This window comes from Giraffa tippelskirchi, chromosome 3 (genome assembly GCF_054371585.1).
Source record: "Giraffa tippelskirchi isolate mGirTip1 chromosome 3, T2T-mGirTip1v1.2.pri, whole genome shotgun sequence".
Taxonomy (NCBI): Eukaryota; Metazoa; Chordata; class Mammalia; order Artiodactyla; family Giraffidae; genus Giraffa; species Giraffa tippelskirchi.
Genome location: NC_137277.1, coordinates 35029469 through 35054215, shown reverse-complemented (window position 1 = coordinate 35054215; position 24747 = coordinate 35029469). Strand labels below are relative to the sequence as shown.

At 39.5% G+C, this 24747-nt stretch overlaps 1 protein-coding gene across 5 annotated transcripts in view; it reads right to left on the bottom strand.

Moving 5' to 3' along the window:
* MYH10 (myosin heavy chain 10) overlaps window positions 1-24747 on the bottom strand; it is a 123644-nt gene that overhangs the window by 46355 nt on the left and 52542 nt on the right. For all 5 annotated transcript variants that reach the window (XM_081578374.1, XM_081578376.1, XM_081578375.1 and 2 more), the window contains 6 exons: window positions 13893-13956; window positions 11953-12051; window positions 10175-10318; window positions 9830-9925; window positions 6318-6436; window positions 5535-5687 (listed from right to left, as the gene is read on the bottom strand). In XM_081578374.1, coding sequence (XP_081434500.1) covers window positions 5535-5687; window positions 6318-6436; window positions 9830-9925; window positions 10175-10318; window positions 11953-12051; window positions 13893-13956 — 675 coding nt within the window. The remainder of the gene's footprint in view (window positions 1-5534; window positions 5688-6317; window positions 6437-9829; window positions 9926-10174; window positions 10319-11952; window positions 12052-13892; window positions 13957-24747) is intronic.

Sequence of the window (24747 nt, the reverse complement as noted above, 5' to 3'; positions counted from 1 at the left end):
CTGACTCTAGGTGAGTGACCAGACCATAGGGGACCCAGTATACAAAGGCAGCCGATAACCCTCTGTATGCTTGTGGTCAGGCTGCTGAAACAGAGCACCACAGACTGGGTGGCTTAAACAATAGATTAAACAATGTGTTTTTTCACAGTGGCGGGTAGAAGTCTGAGATCAATGTGTGGCCAGGGTTGGTGTCTTCCGAGGTCTGTCTCCTTGGCTTGTGGACATCCATCTCGTGGGAATTCATGTGGTCTTCCCTCTGCATGTCTGTGTTGTTCTTCTAAGACCCCAGTCAGGTTGGATTCAGCCCACCATTATGACCTCTTTTTAACTTAATTACATCGGTGAAGACCCTTTCTTTAAATATAGTCATGCTCTGAGCTAGTAGACATTAGGATTTCAGCATATGAATTTGGGGCGGGCAGGAAGGGACAACTCCACCCTAACACCCAGTACCCTCAGGGGAAGTTGAAGTGCAAGAGGCTTTCCAGGTTATCTGAAAAGTAGTAGAGACATTTGCTTGGAATACTATTTATTCCTAGTAAGATAAAATCTGAAGATCTGCTTAGTCCAAGTTCATTAGGTAATTATTTTAGGTTTTTCTCTACAAAGTGGGATAATAAATGTGCCTGTGTCAGTCAGAAGCATGGCTGTGACTTTCAGATGTGAGGAAATTGAGCTGCGTTTAGAGTTTCTGTCATTCCATGGATCATCAGCATTGAGTCTGAGCCACAATTAAATTCTTTTTGCTGAAAGCCCTGTGTTTAGTGGCTGTGTCATGGGGTGGGAGATAGCTACCAACTTTGGTATGAGAGTCTTGTAAAGATTCTCAAGGACTTTGTAGTGGAAAATGTTTTATTTTACCACATAAATCAAGGTACCGGTCTCTCCTGATTTCTAAACACTCCCCTCCCCTAAACCACACTCCAAATCCAAGAGAAACAGTTTTGTGCCCATTTATCTCACTTTTGCCTAGAAAAGGTAAACTTCTACTAACCAGTCCTGTCCTTTGGTCTACAATGATGAGGATCCTTAGACTGATGAGGATCTTTCTTAATCTACACACAAGCCCTGCCCCCCCAACCCCCACATCATGTTACTGAGAAGCTAAAATGACAACATGATAAACTCAGTATGCTACTGTAACTCAGTTCAGTTGCCCAGTCCTGTCCAATTCTGCGACCCCATGGACTGCAGCACGCCAGGCCTCCCTGTCCATCACCAACTCCCGGAGTTTACTCAAACTCATGTCCATTGAGTCGGTAATGCCATCCAATCATCTCATCCTCTGTCGTCCCCTTCTCCTCCCACCTTCAATCTTTCCCAGCATCAGGGCCTTTTCAAATGAGTCCGTTCTTGGCATCAGGTGGCCAAAGTATTGGAGTTTCAGCTTCAGCATCAGTCCTTCCAATGAATATTCAGGACTGATTTCCTTTAGGATGGACTGGTTGAATCTCCTTGCTGTCCAAGAGACTCTCCAACACCACAGTTCAAAAGCATCAATTCTTCAGCGCTCAGCTTTATTGTCCAACTCTCACATCCATACATGACTACTGGGAAAACCACAGCTTTGACTAGACGGACCTTTGTTGGCAAAGTAATATCTCTGCTTTTTAATATGCTGTCTAGGTTGATCATGACTTTTCTTCCAAGGAGCAAGCATCTTTTAATTTCATGGCTGCAGTCACCATCTGCAGTGATTTTGGAGCCCCCCAAAATAAAGTCTGTCACTGTTTCCCCATCTATTTGCCATGAAGTGATGGGACTGGATGCCATGATCTTAGTTTTTTGAATGTTGAGCTTTAAGCTGACTTTTTCACTCTCCTCTTTCACTTTCATCAAGAGGCTCTTTAGTTCTTCTTTGCTTTCTGCCATAAGAGTGGTGTCATCTGCATATCTGAGGTTATTGATATTTCTCCCGGCAATCTCAATTCCAGCTTGTGCTTCATCCAGCCCAGCATTTCTCATGATGTACTCTGCATATAAGTTAAATAAGCACAGTGACAATAAATAGCCTTGACGTACTCCTTTCCCTATATTTGGGACCAGTCTGTTGTTACAGTAGCTGACGTACTCCTTTCCCTACAAACTGGTTCCAAATAGGGAAAGGAGTACGTCAGTTACTGTAACTGATTATCTACAAATAAGACCGTTTTTACTAGTGAATGATTAATGAAGAGAAATGAATAAATGAGAAAGTGAGAAAAATGAAAAAAGAGGAAGGTCAGAGGCTGAGGAGGCAAGTGCATCTCCGAGCGCTTTGTGGGTCTGGAGTACAGATGGGCTGCTGTGCTGTCCCCTCTGCTCCTTACTTAGGCCAGTGGCTCTAGAGCGAGTTAGGAAAAAATTTTAAAAAAAAAACAAAACAAACTTTTCATCTGTTACAGACATTTCGGTTTGCCTCTGTGTGAACTCTCCCCATTTCTCCACTGTGCTGTTGATGGGATGAAAAATGAAAGGATGAAGTAACAGGGGTAATTTTCTTAAAGCAATTGCGTTCTGTGAGAAGTACTCAGCCTTTTTTTCTGCATCCATGCTGTCCACACAAGTACCATGGGCCCATAAATAACCTCTTTCATTATGAAAAGTGATCTTCAATTACAGAAGGTTTAATCAATCCCCAAGGAATAGACTTATGGTCTGAAAAAGCCATTCCCATCTTCCCTGGGAGGTGCTGCACTCAGTGTTTTCGAATGAGGTCATGCTAGGAGGGTGGGGCAGTGTCTGCCTTGTTCAATGCTGTATTTCTGGTGAACCACATCAGCATTTGCAGACCGCCTGATGGTGGTGATATTTATGTGAATGGAGTTTTCTCTGCCTTAAGATCATGAGACTTAGTGCTCTACTCAGCCTGAGCTACCATGTATGATGGTATTTTTGTTAAATAAAGGTCTACTTGCCTCCCAAGTTTAAGCTACTAAAAATATTTTTTAATTATTTGTTTTTAAATTGGTTAATGCCTGGTATAAAATTTGAAATGTACAGAGAGTTGCACTAAGTCTCACTCTGATCACCCGCTTGATCAGTCTAATCAACCACCGTTACCTATTTCTTGTGATCTTTCCAGAAAGTCTGTGCACTCATAAATGTGTGCGCTACCTAGACTTTTTAAGCTTAACGAAGTATCTTGGGGTCTGTACTATAAAGCCACCCCATTCTTTACAATGGGTGCACAATTCTCTACTACATGGATATATGTCATAATTAATCAAATCAACCTTCTATGGTGAACATAAATATCCTAATGGTGGACAGTTAGGCTTTTTCCATTCTTTCCCCATGATAAATAATGCTCACTAAATAATTCTGCATTTTTAGTATCTGAAAGATTTTTCTACTGTGTATATCCATGTCAAAATCATACTTCTGAAGTTCTACAGCTTTATGTTTTATATCTCTTCAGTTTCAGTTCAGTCGCTCAGTTGCGTCCAACTCTTTGCGACCCCATGAATCGCCAGGCCTCCCTGTCCATCACCAACTCCTGGAGTTTACCCAAACTCATGTCCATCGAGTCGGTGATGCCATCCAACCATCTCATCCTCTGTTGGCCCCTTCTCCTCCTGCCCCCAATCCTTCTCAGCATTAGAGTCTTTTCCAATGAGTCAACTCTTCACATGAGGTGGCCAAAGTATTGGAGTTTCAGCTTCAACATCAGACTGATCTCCTTTAGGATGGACTGGTTGGATGTCCTTGCAGTCCAAGGGACTCTCAAGAGTCTTCTCCAACATCACGGCTCAAAAGCATCAATTCTTAGGTGCTCAGCCTTCCTTATGGTCCAACTCTCACATCCATACACGACCACTGGAAAAACCATAGCCTTGACTAGACGGACCTTTGGTGGCAAAGTAATGTCTCTGCTTTTTAATATGCTATCTAAGTTGGTCATAACTTTTCTTCCAAGGAGTAAGTGTCTTTTAATTTCATGGCTGCAATCACCATCAGCAGTGATTTTGGAGCCCCAAAAAATAAAGTCTGACACTGTTTCCACTGTTTTCCCATCTATTTCCCATGAAGTGATGGGACCAGATGCCATGATCTTAGTTTTCTGAACGTTGAGCTTTAAGCCAATTTTTTCACTCTTCTCTTTCACTTTCATCAAGAGGCTCTTTAGTTCTTCTTCACTTTCTTATATCTCTTAGTAGCCTCTTTTCATTTCTTTTTCAGAATTTTACTATCTATGCTTTATTAATTTATTTTTCAAATTAGTTTTAGAAGGTCACCTAGTCTTCCTCTACCCTTTAAAATTCCTATGAATAGTTTTTAAACAAGTATGTTCTATTTCGAGATAAATTTGGGGAAGATTTACACCCTTATAATGCTGAATTTTCTCACCCAAGAATAAGGCACGTTTTTACATTTCTTCAAGTCTTTTGTTTTTTACAGCAGCACTGTAAAGTTGTCTTCAACTAAATCTTACTCATTTTTTCTCAAGTTTATTCTTAGGTATTTCATCTGTTTTTTTTGCAGTTGGAAGTGGAGATCTTTTTCTTCATTATATCTGCTGATTGTTTACATACAGGAAGGCAACAGATAAGTAATTTGCATGCAGCCACCTTTCATGATTTTTCAGTTATTCACAAATCAATACATATTAAAGCGATCTCATAGTGTCAATGGCAGTTTGGTAGATAAAACTACTATACCATAACAGTTCAGATTTTATGAGGATAGACATAATCCAAAAGGGTTCATTTCAAAACAAGACAATTCAATATCCAATTGGCCAAAGTATTACACTGATCCCAAGAAGTATTTAATTCATGCCTTACCATATAATCGGTCTATGAAAAGAGAGATAAAGTTTTAAATTTTTAGGAGACCAAAATTTTATCAAGGTTTTAGCATAACCACAGTAGGTATGTGACTACAAACCTTTGATGGATTGGTGGTGTTTGGAGAAATCTAGTCAGATTAATAATGAAATATACTGAAACCCATCAACAAATGCTGTGGGTGTGTCTTCAGAACAGAGACCATCACGTCTCTTCATTTCTCTCTCTCACATAGCTGGTCCCGACCCCCGCCCAAACCACCACCATCTGGCCCCTGAGCTATGACAACACCACCTTCCACGTTGTCCCCACATCTGCTTTTCCATCTCACACTCTGTGTTTCCAGCTCCTCTGCCCCTCTGGTCAGCTACGTCTAGTCATCCTGGCTTTTCGCAGTTTCTAAAATCTAACAAATTCTCTCCCATGCAGGACCACTAGACCTACCCTCATTTTGCTGGGGATTCTTCCTGAGGCTGGGGCTTCTCATGCTGAGCTCTTACAGCTGCAGACATATTTTGCACTGTGGGTCTCCCCAATTCCTTCCATCACAGCCCCTTTCTCACTTTATTATTCAAATTCCCGAGAATTTGGTGGTTTTTCTGTCACTTAACGTTTGACTCTCTACTAGAATGGCAAGGACTGTACCTGCTTATCTGCCATCATATTCCTGGTGCCTGGCGCTGCAGTTGGTACACTGTGAGCCTGGAGGATTATTTGATGAAAGAATAAACAAAAGCAAGAAGAGCAGGAGGGAGAGTGACATACTTCAAAAATCTCAAATCCAGCGATGTCCAGGATCCCAATGAAGGAGGCCCCTTGCCGTTTGGTCCTGTCCAGAGCTTTATTGATGCGGTGAACGAGCCAGCGGAAGAGCCGCTCATATGTAGCTTTTGCCAAAGCTTCTACTGCAAAATCTGCCTGTAATTAGACAACAACAACCTTTCAGTCTGAAAATAATCCCAGCAAAACACTAAAAGCTGTTAGATGGAGGGAATTTAATGACCTACAGTGCCCTCCAAACCCTAAAAGAGGACTTACTGCTTAATCATGTCTCAATTTTATACATCAACAGAGGGTATTAGTACAATTACATACAGACTAGAGATAATCAATGTAGGAGATGGATGAAAGTGCCCAATAAAAATGACTTCCTCCCCCCGCCCCTGGGCTTCTGTGCAGCATTATCTGCCCAGAGTCCGCCATGAAACAGGTGATTCTAATTCCTACATTCCCAGTGCTGTGCCCTCCTCCCCTTACAGGGACAAGGGATCAATTAGGGCATCCCCCTGCTGGGTGGGATGCCAGGGTACACAGCTTTTTCCTCCTGGATGATCCATCTACCTGGAGAAAATTCAAGGTTATATTTCAAACTTCCTTTTTTATAAGTCACCTCTAAAAATTCTCTGTGAGAAAACAGTCAACTAGTACCAAGAAACATCTGGATGATGGAGCTTTTATTGGTTCAGTTTGCTACGTGCCAATCAGAAGGTGTCATGACCATGGTCATCAATCACTCAAGCAACTGTGTGATAACTGTGTTAAACTTACTTGTTCTTTGGTCTGGGCTTTCTGCACATAGTCTCGGCCGACCTTGATCCGGGGAGTGAGAATGGCCCGAGTGAACTCCATCACATTCATGCCAAGAAGATGGCAGAGCTTCTGTGCAACTAGAGGGTAAAAGGTCTCCTAAATACCAGGCTTCTCCTTACTGACCTAATCATAGCACATTCAATAAACACTTGAAACATCTTAGTAATCATCTAATTGTATTCAGAAATTAAATATAAGTCTTAAGGTCAGACAGGTGTTAAGTCTGATAAAAAACTACGTTCATCCTTTCATATTAGTAACACCCATCCTTAGGACTTAAGAGATGATTAGTCAGCAATTACTTACTCTGGATAGTTTAATAGAAGTTACTAAGTCTTAGAACTCATGGATAATGCAGAGAATGAGAAAAATGGTGTTCAAAATAGTTTAGATCATCATGTTACCAAGATAACTTGTCATGCCTACAGAGGGATCGTAGTACTTTAGTAGGCAAGAAACCTAAGGGATTTTAAAAATCAATTATTTGATTACATGGCTCACATTAAAAAGCTGCTAATTTTGTTATTGTTGATTCTCATCAAATTTAAGGCACTTTCCTCACTAGAAGTTCACTGTCTAATGTCACTAAGGTCCAACAAGTGTTCCAATTACTAATAAATGTTTGATTAAGGGTTAAAATAACAATAAAATTCTCTAAGGATAAACACATTTGAGTCATGTACAGGCATAACCAAGTTCATTCTCAAAGATGCACTGCATCCCACCCCCGTGATCCAAGTGAACTGTTGGCTGGGCAGGGAGGCTATGCCTCAGGGAACACTTCCTTTGGTTTATGAGTCTTCTCACCAACTGCCCTCCTCACCCTCTATGTCCTGGCTCCTTTCAGTTAATGTACATACATATGCATGTGTGTATGTGTTGGGTGGGAAGCTGAAAAACACACAGAAGTAGAAAAAGCAAATTGCTCACATTCTTTTTTGTGATGATACACATCATTTTAGCAGCTAAAAAATACACTTTATAGAGTGGCTCTATCTTGGCTTACTCTCCTCCACAAGGAAAACATGTTCCCTTATTATATTTTCTACTTCTAAGCCTTATTACTCTCTCATTTGCCATTTTTGTTTTTCTTTATAGTCATTTTCCTTTTCCTATTTGGAACCAGTCTGCTGTTCCATGTCCAGTTCTAACTGTTCCTTCCTGACCTGCATACAGGTTTCTCAAGAGGAAGGTCAGGTAGTCTGGTATGCCCATCTCTTTCAGAATTTTCCACAGTTTATTGTGATCCACACAGTCAAAGGCTTTGGCATAGTCAATAAAGCAGAAATAGATGTTTTTCTGGAACTCTCTTGCTTTTTCGATGATCCAGCGGATATTGGCAATTTGATCTCTGGTTCCTCTGCCTTTTCTAAAACCAGCTTGAACATCTGGAAGTTCACGGTTCACATATTGCTGAAGCCTGGCTTGGAGAATTTTGAGCATTACTTTACTAGCATGTGAGATGAGTGCAATTGTGGGGTAGTTTGAGCATTCTTTGGCATTGCCTTTCTTTGGGATTGGAACGAAAACTGACCTTTTCCAGTCCTGTGGCCACTGCTGAGTTTTCCAAATTTGCTGGCATATCGAGTGCAGCACTTTCACAGCATCACCTTTGAGGATTTGAAATAGCTCAACTGGAATTCCATCACCTCCACTAGCTTTGTTCGTAGTGATGCTTTCCAAGGCCCACTTGACTTCACATTCCAGGATGTCTGGCTCTAGGTGAGTGATCACGCCATCGTGATTATCTCGGTCGTGAAGATCTTTTTTGTACAGTTCTTCTGTGTATTCTTGCCATCTCTTCTTAATATCTTCTGCTTCTGTTAGGTCCATACCATTTCTGTCCTTTATCGAGCCTATCTTTGCATGAAATGTTCCTTTGATTTCTCTAATTTTCTTGAAGAGATCTCTAGTCTTTCCCAATCTGTTGTTTTCCTCTATTTCTTTGCACTGATCGCTGAGGAAGGCTTTCTTATCTCTCCTTGCTATTCTTTGGAACTCTGCATTGAGATGGGAATATCTTTCCTTTTCTCCTTTGCTTTTTGCTTCTCTTCTCTTCCCAGCTATCTGTAAGGCCTCCTCAGACAGCCATTTTGCTTTTTTGCATTTCTTTTCCATGGGGATTTTCTTGATCCCTGTCTCCTGTACAATGTCACGAACCTCTGTCCATAGTTCATCAGGCACTCTGTCTATCAGGTCTAGTCCCTTAAATCTATTTGTCACTTCAACTGTATACTCATAAGGGATTTGATCTAGGTCATACCTGAATGGTCTAGTGGTTTTCCCTACTTTCTTCAATTTAAGTCTGAATTTGGCAATAAGCAGTTCATGATCTGAGCCACAGTCTGCTCCCGGTCTTGTTTTTGCTGACTGTATAGAGCTTCTCCATCTTTGGCTGCAAAGAATATGATCAATCTGATTTCGGTGTTGACCATCTGGTGATGTCCACGTGTAGAGTCTTCTCTTGTGTTGTTGGAATAGGGTGTTTGCTATTACCAGTGCGTTCTCGTGGCAAAACTCTATTAGCCTTTGCCCTGCTTCATTCTGTACTCCAAGGCCAACCAGCACTACTACCTAATATATTGGAGAAGGAAATGGCAACCCACTCCAGTGTTCTTGCCTGGAGAATCCCAGGGACAGGGGAGCCTGGTGGGCTGCCGTCTATGGGGTCGCATAGAGTCGGACATGACTGAAGTGACTTAGCAGTAGCACTACCTAATATAGGTAGTAATTCAAGAAAATTTATAGAGTTGTAATTTTTTAAAGCTTCTTATTCAATGAAAAGCAATTAATTTTACTTCTATTACTGGGGATGTAATGAACAGCCGCGAGGCAATGAAATGGGAGCCATTTTGGCTTTTAAAAGACAGTTGTTCTATAAATGAATCAGGAAAGGAGGAGAGAAGAATGCTCCTGGGAGGCAGAAGAATGTTCTGGTGACCAAGCACTGAGGCAACACACAGATGCCTCAGCTTCTTTGTGTCTCCAGACCGTTGGCAGCAGACCTCACAAGGCTTGCAAACACATTTTATGGTTCACAAATTTTTGCTCTTGACTGCTATGAATTTCAATCCATTTTCAATATTTAAAAGTTTGAAAATTTCTTATTAAAATCTAGGTTTCCACCTTTCTCTGAAAAATCAATTCTGGTTGGCAGCCCTGGACCTGCATTCCAGCAAGGAGAAAACTGGCTGGAAGTCAACAGCTGCAGCTCCCTTAGGGATGGGCCGTGTGGTCTCTGCAGCCCATCCCCCAGTCCTAACCCCCATCACTAAGGCAGGGTCCCCACACACGCTCCTTAGCTGGCACTCCATCCTCCTCCCTCCTTTCTGGAATCAGACTGACCCTTATGTAGGCACGTGGAGCCTCACGGGAGATACCTTAGGATGCTTTTATGCCAGTGTTGTAACACATTTTTGGAGAACACAACAGGCCACAGAAACAAATAAAATCAGTGTTCATCAGCCTACCTGTATTTTCTGGCATGGAGGCTTGATCAGTGTTTCGCTCCTTTTTGAAAGAAATATTTCCAAACTGAAGCACTGAAGATACCACTTTAAGCATTGCTGTATGTTGATTTAAAAAGAAAAAAAATTAAGATATGACATCAAAACTTAGAGGACATATTCTAATGTATTTTGTGCTAAAAATTAGCTATACAAAACTTTTCAGAAAGACGAGTCTCAGGATGTCATAAAATTAAGAGGCAGGTCCCATTAATTTCACAATCATTTTCTAGTTTAGGTTATTTACCCCCAATTTATAAGTCCTGGGAAAACTGAGCATCAGAATCTTATTAGAGAAATCATACATACACAGAATCTCTTCATGGGAGAAGCCCATTATATGCATTGCCTCCATCGTCTCCTGGAAGTTATCTTTGTCTTGCTGTCCCGGAATAGGAATATAGCCATTGGAGAGAAATCTGTAGTTATTAAATCCTTCAAGGAGCAAATCAGCTGAAAGAAAACATAACGGAATACAACATAATAACAGTCATCAACAGACTGAAGCACAGCCCCATCTTCAAACTAGACCCACAGGACAAAAGAACATCTAATCCACCACTACCACAGACTTTTGCTTCCTTTATATTCTCACGTTAAATACACAGACAGTCTTCCATAATCTGTACAATGAAAGAAAATGATGATGTAAACAATAGAAGTCTCAACAGGGGCTTTTGGGACAGTGGTTTGTACAGTATTATATTTGAAATCAAATAGCTGGGAAACGATATCAATTTTCTAGATAACTAAACTTTATTGCTTTTAGATTTAAATACTTCAGACATCTTTTGAGGAGGAGCCTTCGAACCCCTATTCTATGTTCCTGGTGTAGAACATGGGCCCGCTAAGTCCTGGGCCCACAGAGCACCCTGGAACCCTTTCTCCAAGTTAAGTCTGCTTAGTGGTCCATTTGCCTTCGAGAGTGCTGTCTAACGTAGCACTAGTCTGACAGGGTATTATAACAGACATGCCCACTGACTTACTTCAGGGGACATGAATAAGAGAGAACATGCTCCTTTTCAAGAAATGTGCTCTTAAGAAAATAAGGAGCGTGCAAAATAGTAAAACAGATGGTTTTTCCTACAGTAGATGTTAGCTGTGCTTCTGGCTTTCAGTGTCACTGGCTCTCCTACAGAGAACTTTTCCTGATCACACCAACCCCTTAATTCTTATCTACATCACATGGAGCTTCCACTGGGTATTGCTTAAAAAAAAAAAAAAAAAAAATTCCTTAACAGTTATTTTCTTGATTCATTACTGCTTTCAGTCTGTCAAGCTGAAAATGAGGGTTTTCTTCCCTTCAGCATTACCTACTGCATAACCTTGAAATTTTAGTCTCTCAATGGCAATTACTCTATTTGCTGCTTTTTTTTTTTTTTTCCTTGAAGGTCTTTAACTAATTTCTGGGTTAAATGTTTCCACAGATGATCCATGGTTAGTAAAAGCCTAGATCTGAAGTGAGAAAAGGACTGTAGGGTTTTATATGTCTATTGTGATATCTAAATAACAGACATACTAATTCTAGAGAAGCAGCATTTACTCTGAGACTCAGAAGAAATCAAAAAGTTGTGCATCTTCTTCTGACCCAGAAAAATTCTGAACCAGGAAAGAACTTACTTTTTACCTTGTCCAACCCTAAATTTCTGGTCTTTGTGATTCACAAAATAAATAAAAATCCACACAGGCTCTTTCTAGTACTACTGGAAGCATAACATACATTCAGTTGTAAATCTAGGAATACACACATGTATTCAATTTAACTTTATTAAATAAATTTATTTTTTATTACTTTTATATTTACAAATTTTGTTTCAAAATTTGTATAAAACACATCATATGCCTTCAAATTTAAAATTATTTTAAAAGAAAAGTACAAAAGGTAATATAACACTGCCCATATGCCTGCCACCTAAAGTACCTATCCCATGGGTTGAAGTTCAATTTCATTTTCATAATTTAGACAGCTAGAATTTTGGTGTGTGTGTGTGCATAATTCTACAACTGTTCTCCTTCTCAAAAAAAATGTATTATAAAAGATATTCAACTGAACATAAAACAGTAAAAAAAAAAAATCTGTAACTTACACTTCAGATGTTCTCCTGCTCCAGATAACAACTGGTAAAAGATATGAAAAGTACGCTCATCTTTTGCCTGACGAACAGCACGAGATTTTTCCAGAAGGTCTGAGCAAAGGTGGTTAAGGGTGACATTAAAAAGATGGTCTCCTCTCAGTGTCTGTACACATTTAATTTGTAAGATTTTTCTTTCTTTGAAATACAGCAACTAGTCTGCAATGAGTCACTCTAAATGACTGAATTTTGTATGCGGAAAAAGAAAAGACATGCAATTTCTGTTTCTCACTAATCTCCTAGAACCTCTGAACTTGCACGGAGCTTGAAGATCAGAGCGCTTCCTTCACCCCTCCTCCACCCACACTACCCCAACTTGGATTATGTTCAAAGAACACAGCTCTACACAAGGAGCCATGAGATGCTATAAAAAAAGGGAAGCCAAGTTGTCTGAGGTGGAAAAGCCTTGAAATAGCAGACTTATTATCGCAGTTTTACAAAGAAGGAAACCAAGGCACAAAGAACAGCACAATCAGAAACGAAAACTTTGCTGGACTCCAAAATGTGCATAACTCTGGTACCACCCCAGTCAGTTAGTACCTGTGTATCAGAATACCACAGCCCCGTGTGGGTATTTGGGGCGTGGATCTGGGGCCTGTTTGGTTTCTCTGTCCACTGAGTCTGGATGCTCCTGCAATATCTCTACGTTGACAGTCACACTGGACTCCCAAGAGTCTCAGTTTCACTGCTTTGGGAGAAAATTACCTTTTCTGAAGTAAATCTTCCTGGGGCCACCAAAGCAAACTGTGTATGTGTATACAGCCTAATTTTAACTAAAAATCAGACTATCCCAAACACACCCTCCACGTTCGGTGAAGAGTGCATGCACATGAAGGATGCTCTTCAACATGAAGAGACTCTAGCTCAGAGGTCCCCACCTTTTTGGCACCAGGGACTGGTTTCGTGGAGATGATTTTTCCACGGACCAGAGTGGGGATGGTTTGAGGATGATTCAAGTGCATTACATTTATTGTGCACTTTATTTCTATTATTATTACATCAGTTCCGCCTCAGATCATCACGCATTAGATCTCAGAGGCTGGGGACCCCTGCTCTGGATCTATTTGCCTGTCATGTTCAAGTGTTTCTTTTGTTTTCTGGCTCTGAGCATATTTAGAGACATGAAATTAACATTCTTGTTATTCCTGTTAGTAAAATTCCTGTTCTGAATTAACAGGAAAAGTCCGATCCATGCCTCACCCAGGGACAGAAACAATATCTATCACAACGTATAGAGAACTGTCACCTGTTTATTTCCTAACTGGGACATTATCATTCAGAATCATTTCTAATTTAGTCTCTTTTTGATCAAATTAATTCTCTCTATATATCCATCATTCCTTAAGGCCATACTATGCTTGTGACATTTCTTGGGACTAGTCTATGTGTTTGACTTTTTTTTCCCCCTCTGACTTTATTCTACTTAACACTAACTGAAACTGCTTCAACTCTGTAGATTATAAGGTTTGTTTCAATGGGACATGGTCACTCTACTAATATCAAAAGTAGATGGGGAAAAAATGGGCTAATACAGCAGTAACTGAAGATTAACATAAGGCGTTCACCTAAATGTGCTAAGAGCACACAAACACTTCCTAGATCCGTTTGCCTGTACAAATGCCTGTACGGATGTACCGGTGTTCTCACCTTAGTGGGACCCTCCACTTCCCCAGCCATGTGACCAGATCATGACCCAGTGTCAAAAACAAACAACAACAAAATATCACTTTGGAGTTCATATTCAGGAGTTGAAGGTATCTAACCAAGTCACAATTTCTCTGGGCTTAAGTTTTATCACCTGGCAAATGGAAGAGGCATCACAGAGGATGGCCACAAGGCTGCAGGAAGATTAAAACATGCTCTATTTTGAGTAATGCAATTATGAAAAAGGATACATGTTTCAATGTTGGCCCCAACGATATAGCCAGTTACATCAAAGTTGATCCGAATAAACTTGCCCTGAAAATAAATTACGAAAAAAAAAAGCTGAAAATAAATTAAGGACACAGGAGATCTGAACACTATAATAAATAAGCCAAAGTTACTCTGTCATGTATCCACAAGTTGGTTACAAAAATGGAATCTTAAATAGATTATCCCAAATAAAAGGAAAAGAAAAAGCCTCAATAAACTTAGGGCTGGGGTAGGTTACTTTACTGGACATAATAAAAATGAAATGCTAACCATTTAAAACTTTTTAAAAGCTCTTCTAAATAATCTGAAAGATTTTAATAGCTCTAAAAGAACACTGTATCCAGTTCTCTAATGCTAGATTTGAGAAAAGTGTAAAATAAAGATGATTTCCTAAGAAAACAGAAATTCATTCAAAGAAAAACAAGAGAAAAGTTGAACAGACCATAAACACAGAAAATAATAAAATATAATTTACTCCTTTAAAAATGATGAATTGGTCTTAAATAGTTTAGCAAATTCCTTAAGGAATATTGAATTATCTTACTACATACATAACTGTTTCAGGGAAACAGAAAATAGTGATTCTTTCACAATCCATTTTAAAAAGTTATCATAACACTGAATACACAAGCGTGCAAAAATATCATAAAAAACATGTCAGAAAGCAAAATAAAAGCAAATATCTTACTTGCAAATATAGATATAAAAGGCCAAATTAAATATACTTTGTAAAATCAAGGAACACAACAATGATCGAGAATCCCAGGACTGCTAAGGACTGATATCCATAAACGTACTACAACTATTCATCACAGGAAAAGGCAAGGGATGGGACGGCTTTCTTGATGGCTGTGGACAAGCAGATTCTAAAATTTAAGGGAAATGAAGAAGACGTAAAGAAGTCACAATGATTTTGAGAGCTCTAGGACTTGCACTACTTGATTTCAAGAAGCTATAGGATAATTAAGACAGCTATAAGATAATTAAGACAGTGTGGTACTGGTGTATGCACAGAGATACAGATCAATGGAGCAGTGTACAGTCCAGGAACTGAAAGCCTTGCTCTGCACAGGATATGCATGGCTAGTTTGATACAGCTAAAGTATCATGCCATCACAGTAACAGATGCACATTTCACTAAGGGTCTGCTTTGCTGCTAAGTCACTTCAGTCGTGTCCGACTCTGTGCGACCCCATAGACGGCAGCCTACCAGGCTCCTCCGTCCCTGGCATTCTCCAGGCAAGAACACTGGAGTGGGTTGCCAGTTCCTTCTCCAAGGCATGAAAGTGAAAAGTGAAAGTGAAGTCGCTCAGTCGTGTCCGACTCTTCGCAACCCCATGGACTGCAGCCTACCAGGCTCCTCCATCCATGGGATTTTCCAGGCAAGAGTACTGGAGTGGGGTGCCATTGCCTTCTCCAAAGGGTCTGTTTTGGATGCCACTAAACCCCAGAGTGTTTGAGAGGGAGGTAAAAAACCTGATTCTTGGATGAAGCAAAAGCATTTTGTGAAAAACAGCCTCTTAGCACCTATCAAACAGTTACGTATAAAGTCACTCACTACATTTATAAATTATCAAAACACTGGTTAAACTGAAACAACTCTGGACATGGGTCTAACATTTGTAACTGAGTATAAGTGGACAGCAGAATACATTAACAGAACGCGAAACTGAAAAAGAGGATGGTGACACCAATATCAGCAACACCCTCAAGCTTAAAAGTGGATCTTTGTGTTACAGAACTTAAGGAGGTAACAATTTAAATTCTATCGACTACTGCACAAATCCATCTTTAAGAGGCTGCTGGGGAGCATTTAGCAATTACCTCCATAGAGAATTTGTTAATTACTTAGAGTCACAAAATAAAAATGACAATTTGCTTGCTTATATGCTTGCTTATTTCATGAAGGGAGATAAAGTTTTGTTTGGATTTTTTTTTAAACAGGAGAAAAAAATTTTTCTTCCTTTTCAGATGGACTAGTGATATTATGTAAGTGGATTTAATAATAACAGTTTATACAAATAACAGTTAATACAAATAAAATGGTTGAGGCACTGAGAGATGCTGATACAATGCCCCACAACTCCAGGAGAAGCAAGGCAGTGCTTTTTCAGCACTGGTAGAAGAAGAGCGTGGCCCGAGCACATCCAGGGGACTGAGAGGCAGAGCTAAGGGAACAGAGAAAGGGTTCCCATGATAGTCCAGTGGAGCTGAGTAGTCTTTCAGTTTATCAAGTACATTCATTAGCCTCAAGCTGAACAGTAATTTAAAGGGAGGTTCTGTGCTTGTTTCAAGTTCTCTTAAAATAAAAACTACTACAGAGAGTAGCAGTCCATGATAACGGTGCAGTCTGATTTCAACTTCTAAATTGTAAGGAAAACTCCATTATTTTCAAGTCTGGGCACATAGCTATTCAGAGTAGCAACCATAAACACCTTCAGTCTCTTCTGACAACAGGTTCTCACTTATTATTGCCTTTGCATTGTCAGAATGCAATACTAGAAGAATACCTAAGACATCTCACAGTCCGTAATTCTGTGAAGAGAGGAAGATCTTTTTCGATCTATAACTGTAAAACATTTTCATTTTTAGATTTACAAGTACCAGTTAGAATGGTCAATCCAATGAATCTCTTCATTTCAACACCATCTAGTGCCTTTTAATCACTTTCATATACAATTTTGCCTTCAGCATTTGTCCTTTTATAAACCATACTGGATAAATGCTGATCCACAAACATCACAAAAGATGAAAGAGCACTGTCGGTCATTCAGAACACCAGTGGTTCAGATTCTTACTACAACATTCTGAGTGAGGAAAGTCTTCCTCTTGAATGACTAACTGGATGCCAAAGACATATTTCCTTTTGGTCTTTAGAAATACACTGTTCTTGAATCTGAGAAAATTCAAGGCTACACCATTTGGAGACTCAGTCTGAGACTTATGGAACCAGGTTCACCATCACCGTTAAGAATCTACAGTGCTGCCTCTCTCTGCATCCCTCTTCTCGTTCATCTAATATCTGTGAAATGCGTTCCTCTGTCACTCTTTTATCTTGGCCATTATGGTGAAAACTTTCGATTTTTCAACTATGTTCACTGAAAGCTAAAAGTAGACTAAAAAATGCTCTCTGCAGCACTCTTTCATACCTTAGATGATCCAATTATTTGGGCAATATGATAAGCAAACTAAAGGATGATGCAGTGGTCACTGTGATAGAATCCTACTAGGCAATTCCATTACTCTTTATTATTCTGGTCTTGTTTTAACATTGTTGGGGATAACTGATGAGTAATGATGAATCAACTCCCAGGATGATGAAATAGCAAACTGTTACAAAACACAGAAAAGATCACTATATCATAGTAATAAGATTACTAAAACCCTTAATTTTTCTTAGATTTATGTAATGGTCCAAAGGAATCATATGGTAATTATGAGAGAAATAAGTTTTACTCTATTTTTTAAAGTAAGTCAATTCCATCCTTGTTATGTGGAAGACCCTTAAGGAAGAATAAAGCTTAAAAACAAACAGTCCTTACAGATAGTTAGAACTGTTCAAAAAAGAAACTAAAGTAAAATCAGGTCCTGATGGTTATAATGAGGATTACAATTCTTTACAACTTTTGAACAGCTGTATCATTTATACAATACTTCACTGAACTAAAAAGTAGCTATTTTAAAAGAAAGTAGTCAAGATAATGTTATTACTTCAAAACTTCAAAGAATACACTGCCAACCCACTGCTCAGCTACTTTTTCAAACTTTTCTTTAACACTGCAGAAAAGTTAATCAAAATCATATCATACCACCTAATTCTTGCTGAATATTTCACTTAAAAATTTGTTGTATAGTACTATAAACTTTCAGCTTTCAATAACTTGTCTAATTTCTTTATTATATATTAATCTACATGCTGTTTAAGCTTTCAACTTCTTATACTATTTTCTATTCCCCTTTCTTTACCCCTCTACATCAGAAGTTCAAAATTCATTAAAAAATTATTTGGGCAAAAGGACAAAGATACCATACTGGCAATGTTGAACTCTAATAACTTTAAAATCTCACACTGAACATAATCCATTTTATATTTGGTGAGCTTATTTTTCCTGTACTTCATGGGAGAATATAAATTAAAAAAAGGAAGTTACATTCAAAGGAGAAATTTGAAGGGAAAAAAAGGCACCCTAAGTTCTGGGCTTCTGAACAGGTAACCTAAAAAGAAAGGTCCCAGATTATTTTAGACATGTGATCACTTACTTGGATAAACAAGCAAAGTCACCAACGTACAACATCTAACTTGCATATCAGCTCCCTAGCCATTGGTCCACTTTCCTTTCCATAACCAGCACCTGTAGCTGCTCTAACCATTACAGTTAGTGCCAGAGAAATATCTTTAGGCTGAATGAAAAGGGCCAGGCAAAAAATCATGAAGAAAGCAGGGGGGAGAGTGAGGAAGTCTATATGTAGAGAGGGAGCAGAGTGGATGGGGGTGTCCCTCCAGCCCTCCCCTGACCCCAAAGGAAACCAGTACCTCCTCACATACTGAATCAGTACTCTTTCAGAATTAACATTTTTGTTAACATATGAATCTAGACCAGAGTGGGAAACAAGTTAAAGAGTTTTACTATTAAGTGGGTTGGTTCCTCTAATCTTTTAAATATGATGTGAAGAAACTTGTGGAAGACTTTGTTGTTGTTCAGTCGCTAAATCATGTCCTAAGACAGGACTCTTTGTGACCCCATGGACTGCAGCATGCCAGCCTCCCCTGTCCGTCACCATCTCCCAGAGTATGCTCAAACCCATGTCCATTGAGTCATAGTGGAAGATGTCTGCTCTGTATTTGATTCCCATATAGGTAACATTGGGGTACTCAGAATATTCAACCAGGATTTCGCCAACAAAGACAAAAAACAAAGGAAAAAGCAAAAACAGGACAAGTATTTTAAGTTATATATGAATGATAGAGGATGCATTTTGATGCCATGCACATTGTGTTCCGATCCAAGGACAACTAAGTGCGTTACCTGCAAAGAGTCTGAACAGCAAAGACAACTAGCATCCTCTCTGTTATGTAAAACTGAAATTGTTAAGAATTTCACTCAAAAGAGGCAATTGATATTTTGATACTATTAAGAAAATAAGAAAATTATCTTAAAGAATTTTATTCCTTCTGAATTGACATCGACTTTCTAGACCATTATCTGACGGGTGGTTATGACATATCCATAGTAATTAAACCTACATTGTTAGCACCCTACAACAGTGACAGTGCAGGCTTCACGCTCTGAAAATACTTTCCCTCTTCCTAATTTGTATTTAAAGTTGTTGTAAGATCTGTACTTTACTAGAAAACACAGTAGCCTAGACAGTCTGCTCTGTGTGTGAGTGAGCTTGCTTCAGGAAGAATCTCCAGTCTGGAGGTAGCTATTTGACCTAAACGGGAAAACCCATTTGGGAAGTAATTAGCCAGGACGCAATCCCAAGGCCAGATGGCTATTTTAAATGCTCCAGCAATTCTCATCTCCGAACCACACCAGAAGCTTTGTTAATTAGTAAAATGAGTTTTCTTATGAATTAAGTGGCCTTGTTACTTAGTATAATGGATGTTTGAAATTCCTGGGGAAAATGAGTGACATTAAGAGCCCCAGTCTGACTGGAAATACACGGATGTCTGCCAGCCAGTCTGGTGTGGGCCAGGTGTCAGGGCTGCAGCAAGCCCCAAGGGCTGGGAGGGCAGCAGCTCACCTGGAGGCCGAGGGATGCCCCGTGTAGACCACATCCTGTCATGTTGGCCTCAGTAAGTCTTTACGGAAAGTCTGGGTGAGGGTACTAAAAACAGAGCACTGACCGTGTTCAATTTACCTACAAAATTGATTTTGGTGCCTGCTGGCTAATACAGGTGAAGGTACAGAACTCGACTCACTTTCATTGTAACTTGGTAGCCAAGCGTTAGGGAGATCACCTGGAGCCTTTATCTGGCTCCAATGATTAGAAGCTAATTAGCTATTAATACCTCAAAGTACATAACTCAGGAATTGCCAAACTGGCTTAAATCTTTGCAAAGGAAGGAAAAAACAAGAAAAGAACAAAAAGGGAAAAGATTTGAGGAAGTATGGAAAGTAATCCCCACTAAAACTTTCTGAGGGAAGACGTATCTGCCGATACAATCATTTTGAAATTGAAATCCCTGTTTCAAAGTTTCATTACAAGAGATTCATTTTACATAAACCTCTCCATCTGGAATGTATCTGACTTCTCCATAAACAGAGAGCTGGATTAACTGTGAACAATTATTTTCATAAGGGTAATGCTCTCCTAAAGAATCTCCTTTAATACAAACCATATGCTAGCATCTTCGAAAAAAAAAAAAAAAGATATTCTTCAGGAAATTACTCGTCTGTATCAGATCAAAGAAATGGAAACAAATGGATTCTAAAGTTTATGGAATTTATAGTTTCAAATATTTTCACTGCAAGCACGTGGCTTTAAATCATGACTACATGGAATTCCACTGGACACACAATTCATCTTTTCACATCACACTGCTCTTTCATGTTGATGTCCAACACCAACCCCAGGCTTGGCCTAGCCATGGTGCCAGAGCCTCCCTCCTGCCCTACACTTCTAAATCTGGGGCAGAGGCATGATGGAAAACAGTATGGAGGTTCCTTAAAAAGCTAAAAATAGTTACCATATGATCCAGCAATCCCGTTCCTGGGCATATATCCGGAAAAGATGAAAACTCTAATTCAAAAAGATATATGCACCCCAATGTTCATAGAAGCACTATTTATAATAGCCAAGGCATGGAAGCAACCTAAATGTCCATCAACATGTTTATCAACAATGGATAAAAATGTGGTGTGTGTATATATATATATATATATACACATATATGTACACATACACAATAGAACTCTTTCATAAAAAAGAATGAAATTGCCATTTGCAACAAGATGGATAGACCTAGAGCTTATCATACAGACTGAAGTAAGTTAGACAAAGACACATATATGATACTGCTTACATGTGGAATCTAAAAAATAATGCAAATGAATTTATTTACAAAACAGAATCAGACTCACAGACATAAAAAGCAAACTTATGGCTACCAAAGGGGAAGGGAGGACAGGGATATATTAAGAGTATGGGATTAACAGATACATACTACCACATATGAAACAAATACATCACTAGGATTTACTATATAGCACTGGGAATGATATAGGTTAATATCTTGTAATAACCTGTAACAGAAAAGAATCTGGAAAAAAAAAATGTATAACTGAATCATTTTTGCTGTATATCTGAAACTAACAGAACGTTGCAAATCAACTATAAAAAAAAATAGGGCATGCATATTCCCAGAGAGCCTGGCACGTGCAACATGCTACCTGAGCTCAAATGTATGTGATGGCAAGTTATCAAAAATACATTAAAGTTAAAACCCAAATGAAGGTGAGCTCTGTCCACTGATTAGTCCAAGGGTCTAAAAGAGTGTCTAGCATTTAGTAGGCAACCACACTGTAACTGAATGGATTCCACAAAGACACACACCTACTATGTACGCAGGAGGCACAGAGCCAGCAACTAAGGATCTGGAAAGCAAGATGGGAAGGGCCCCTACCATCAGGGATCTTATATCCCAGCAGGAAAGAAATCACAGATGAGCACAGTGCAAACCACAGGCAGTGGGAAGTGCTATGAAGGAAAACAGCAGGAGTCTGGGAGAGAGAACACAGGGGAAACCTCCTCAGATCTGATTTAGGTTTTGAGACAAATGAGGAGTATAAGGGACGAAGAAGGAGAAACTTGGACAGACTGGAAATGTTCTGGAAGTGAACCCACACAATTCACTCCTGGCCTGGACGTGAACCATAACAAAAAGGCTCAATCAAGGATGACTCCTAGGTATTTTGGTTTTCTAGGTTTTGTTGATTCTATTTTGCTTGACGCTTAAGCAACTGAGTGACTTGATTATATTATTTACCTAAGACTTACAAAAAGATACTCTGAAAGAAAAATAAAAAGATTCCATTTGGAATATGACAATTTGAGAAATCTATTAGACATCCAAATGGAGATAACAAGTAAGCAGCACAGTGACCAGCAAAGAATAGGTGCTTAATTAATAATTAACTGAAATGCACAACAAAAAAATCCAATCATGTAAAATTTGAAAATGAGTCTACACTGGCTACTCTCTAATCCCTTGAGAACCAGGGTTGGCAACACCCACTGAAGACTGCTAAAATGTTTTAACTGAATGTGGAATGAGAGCTGATCAATGGAACTAATATTGCTAAAATCAACCTTCTTGTGATATTGTGCAGTTAACGCCTTATGATAATAGTAGCTGGTTACAAAACTCTTTAAAAAAATACTATACATATCAACATAAAGTTGACTTTCTAAAAATTAAAACTCAAAGTCAACAATTTAAAGGCATCTTTGTTTCTTGGTTGAATGATTAGCTGTGTCTAACAACACTGCCTTAATCAAAAATCTTTTCTAAAAAGATTAGCTTTTACTATATTAGATGGAGCATACTTAGTGATGATTATTTCGTAGCACAAGCACTTCAGAAGGTAGAACCTCAGCTGAATCAGGGTTTGTTGAGAATTTACATTGATGGGTGATGCTAGAATCAATTTTCCTGGAAACAATCTAAGAAATTCTTCCCACCAGTAGATTGTAAAACAAGTTCCCACCAGAATAATCTTTATCAACCTTTAGACAAGCTGTGCCAATAACAAGCATTAAGGGGACTATGTACAGTTACTACTTTACAAATGAATTTTAGCTGGGAAGCTAAGCTGCTCCAGCCTCAAGCAGCCTTCAGATGCTTAGCGCTAGCCAATCACACGGTAATGACGACCTCCTGGCAGACCCTGACCCAGAACCAGCACCCAGCAACACTGAGACAATAACTGCTCTACATCACAAGGACTTATGGTGTCTGGTTACAAAGCAGTAGACTCTAATATAGAGTTACCTGTCTCTCTGTCCCAAACACAAGATCCCCATCAGCTGAGTCCTTACCTTTTAATAATGGGATCAGCACATTCTAGACCAAAGGACAGGACTGGTTAGTAGAAGTTTACCTTTTCTAGGCAAAAGTGAGATAAAGGGGCACAAAACTGTTTCTCTTGGATTTGGAGTGTGGTTTAGGGGAGGGGAGTGTTTAGAAATCAGGAGAGACCGGTACCTTGATTTATGTGGTAAAATAAAACATTTTCCACTACAAAGTCCTTGAGAATCTTTACAAGACTCTCATACCAAAGTTGGTAGCTATCTCCCACCCCATGACACAGCCACTAAACACAGGGCTTTCAGCAAAAAGAATTTAATTGTGGCTCAGACTCAATGCTGATGATCCATGGAATGACAGAAACTCTAAACGCAGCTCAATTTCCTCACATCTGAAAGTCACAGCCATGCTTCTGACTGACACAGGCACATTTGTTATCCCACTTTGTAGAGAAAAACCTAAAATAATTACCTAATGAACTTGGACTAAGCAGATCTTCAGATTTTATCTTACTAGGAATAAACAGTATTCCAAGCAAATGTCTCTACTACTTTTCAGATAACCTGGAAAGCCTCTTGCACTTCAACTTCCCCTGAGGGTACTGGGTGTTAGGGTGGAGTTGTCCCTTCCTGCCCGCCCCAAATTCATATGCTGAAATCCTAATGTCTACTAGCTCAGAGCATGACTATATTTAAAGAAAGGGTCTTCACCGATGTAATTAAGTTAAAAAGAGGTCATAATGGTGGGCTGAATCCAACCTGACTGGGGTCTTAGAAGAACAACACAGACATGCAGAGGGAAGACCACATGAATTCCCACGAGATGGATGTCCACAAGCCAAGGAGACAGACCTCGGAAGACACCAACCCTGGCCACACATTGATCTCAGACTTCTACCCGCCACTGTGAAAAAACACATTGTTTAATCTATTGTTTAAGCCACCCAGTCTGTGGTGCTCTGTTTCAGCAGCCTGACCACAAGCATACAGAGGGTTATCGGCTGCCTTTGTATACTGGGTCCCCTATGGTCTGGTCACTCACCTAGAGTCAGACATCCTGGGGTGCAAAGTCAAGTGGCCCTTAGGAAGCATCACCATGAACAAAGCTAGTGGAAGTGATAGAATTCTAGCTGAGCTATTTCAAGTCCTAAAAGATGCTGTTAAAGTGCTGCACTCAATATGCCAGCAAATTTGGAAAACTCAGCAGCGGCCACAGGACCGGAAAAGGTCAGTTTTCATTCCAATCCCAAAGAAACGCAATGCCAAAGAATGTTCAAACTACCGCACAATTGCAATCATCTCACATGCTAGCAAAGGAATGCTCAAAATTCTCCAAGCTGGGCTTCAACAGTACGTGAACTGAGAACTTCCAGATGTTCAAGCTGGATTTAGAAAAGGCAGAGGAACCAGAGATCAAATTGCCAACATCCACTGGATCACAGAAAAAGTAAGAGTTCCAGAAAAATATCTACTTCTGCTTTATTGATTACACCAAAGCCTTTGACTGCATGGATCACAACAAACTGTGAAGAACTCTTAAAGAGATGGGAATACTAGACCACCTTACCTGCCTCCTGAGAAATCTGTATGCAGGTCAAGAAGAAACAGAACTAGACATGGAACAACGGACTGGTTCCAAATTGGGAAAGGAGTACATCAAGGCTGTATATTGTCACCCTGCTTATTTAACTTCTATGCAGAGTATATCACATGAAATGCCAGGCTGGATGAAGCACAAGCTGGAATCAAGATTGCTGGGGGAAATATCAATAACCTCAGATATGCAGATGACACCACCCCTAC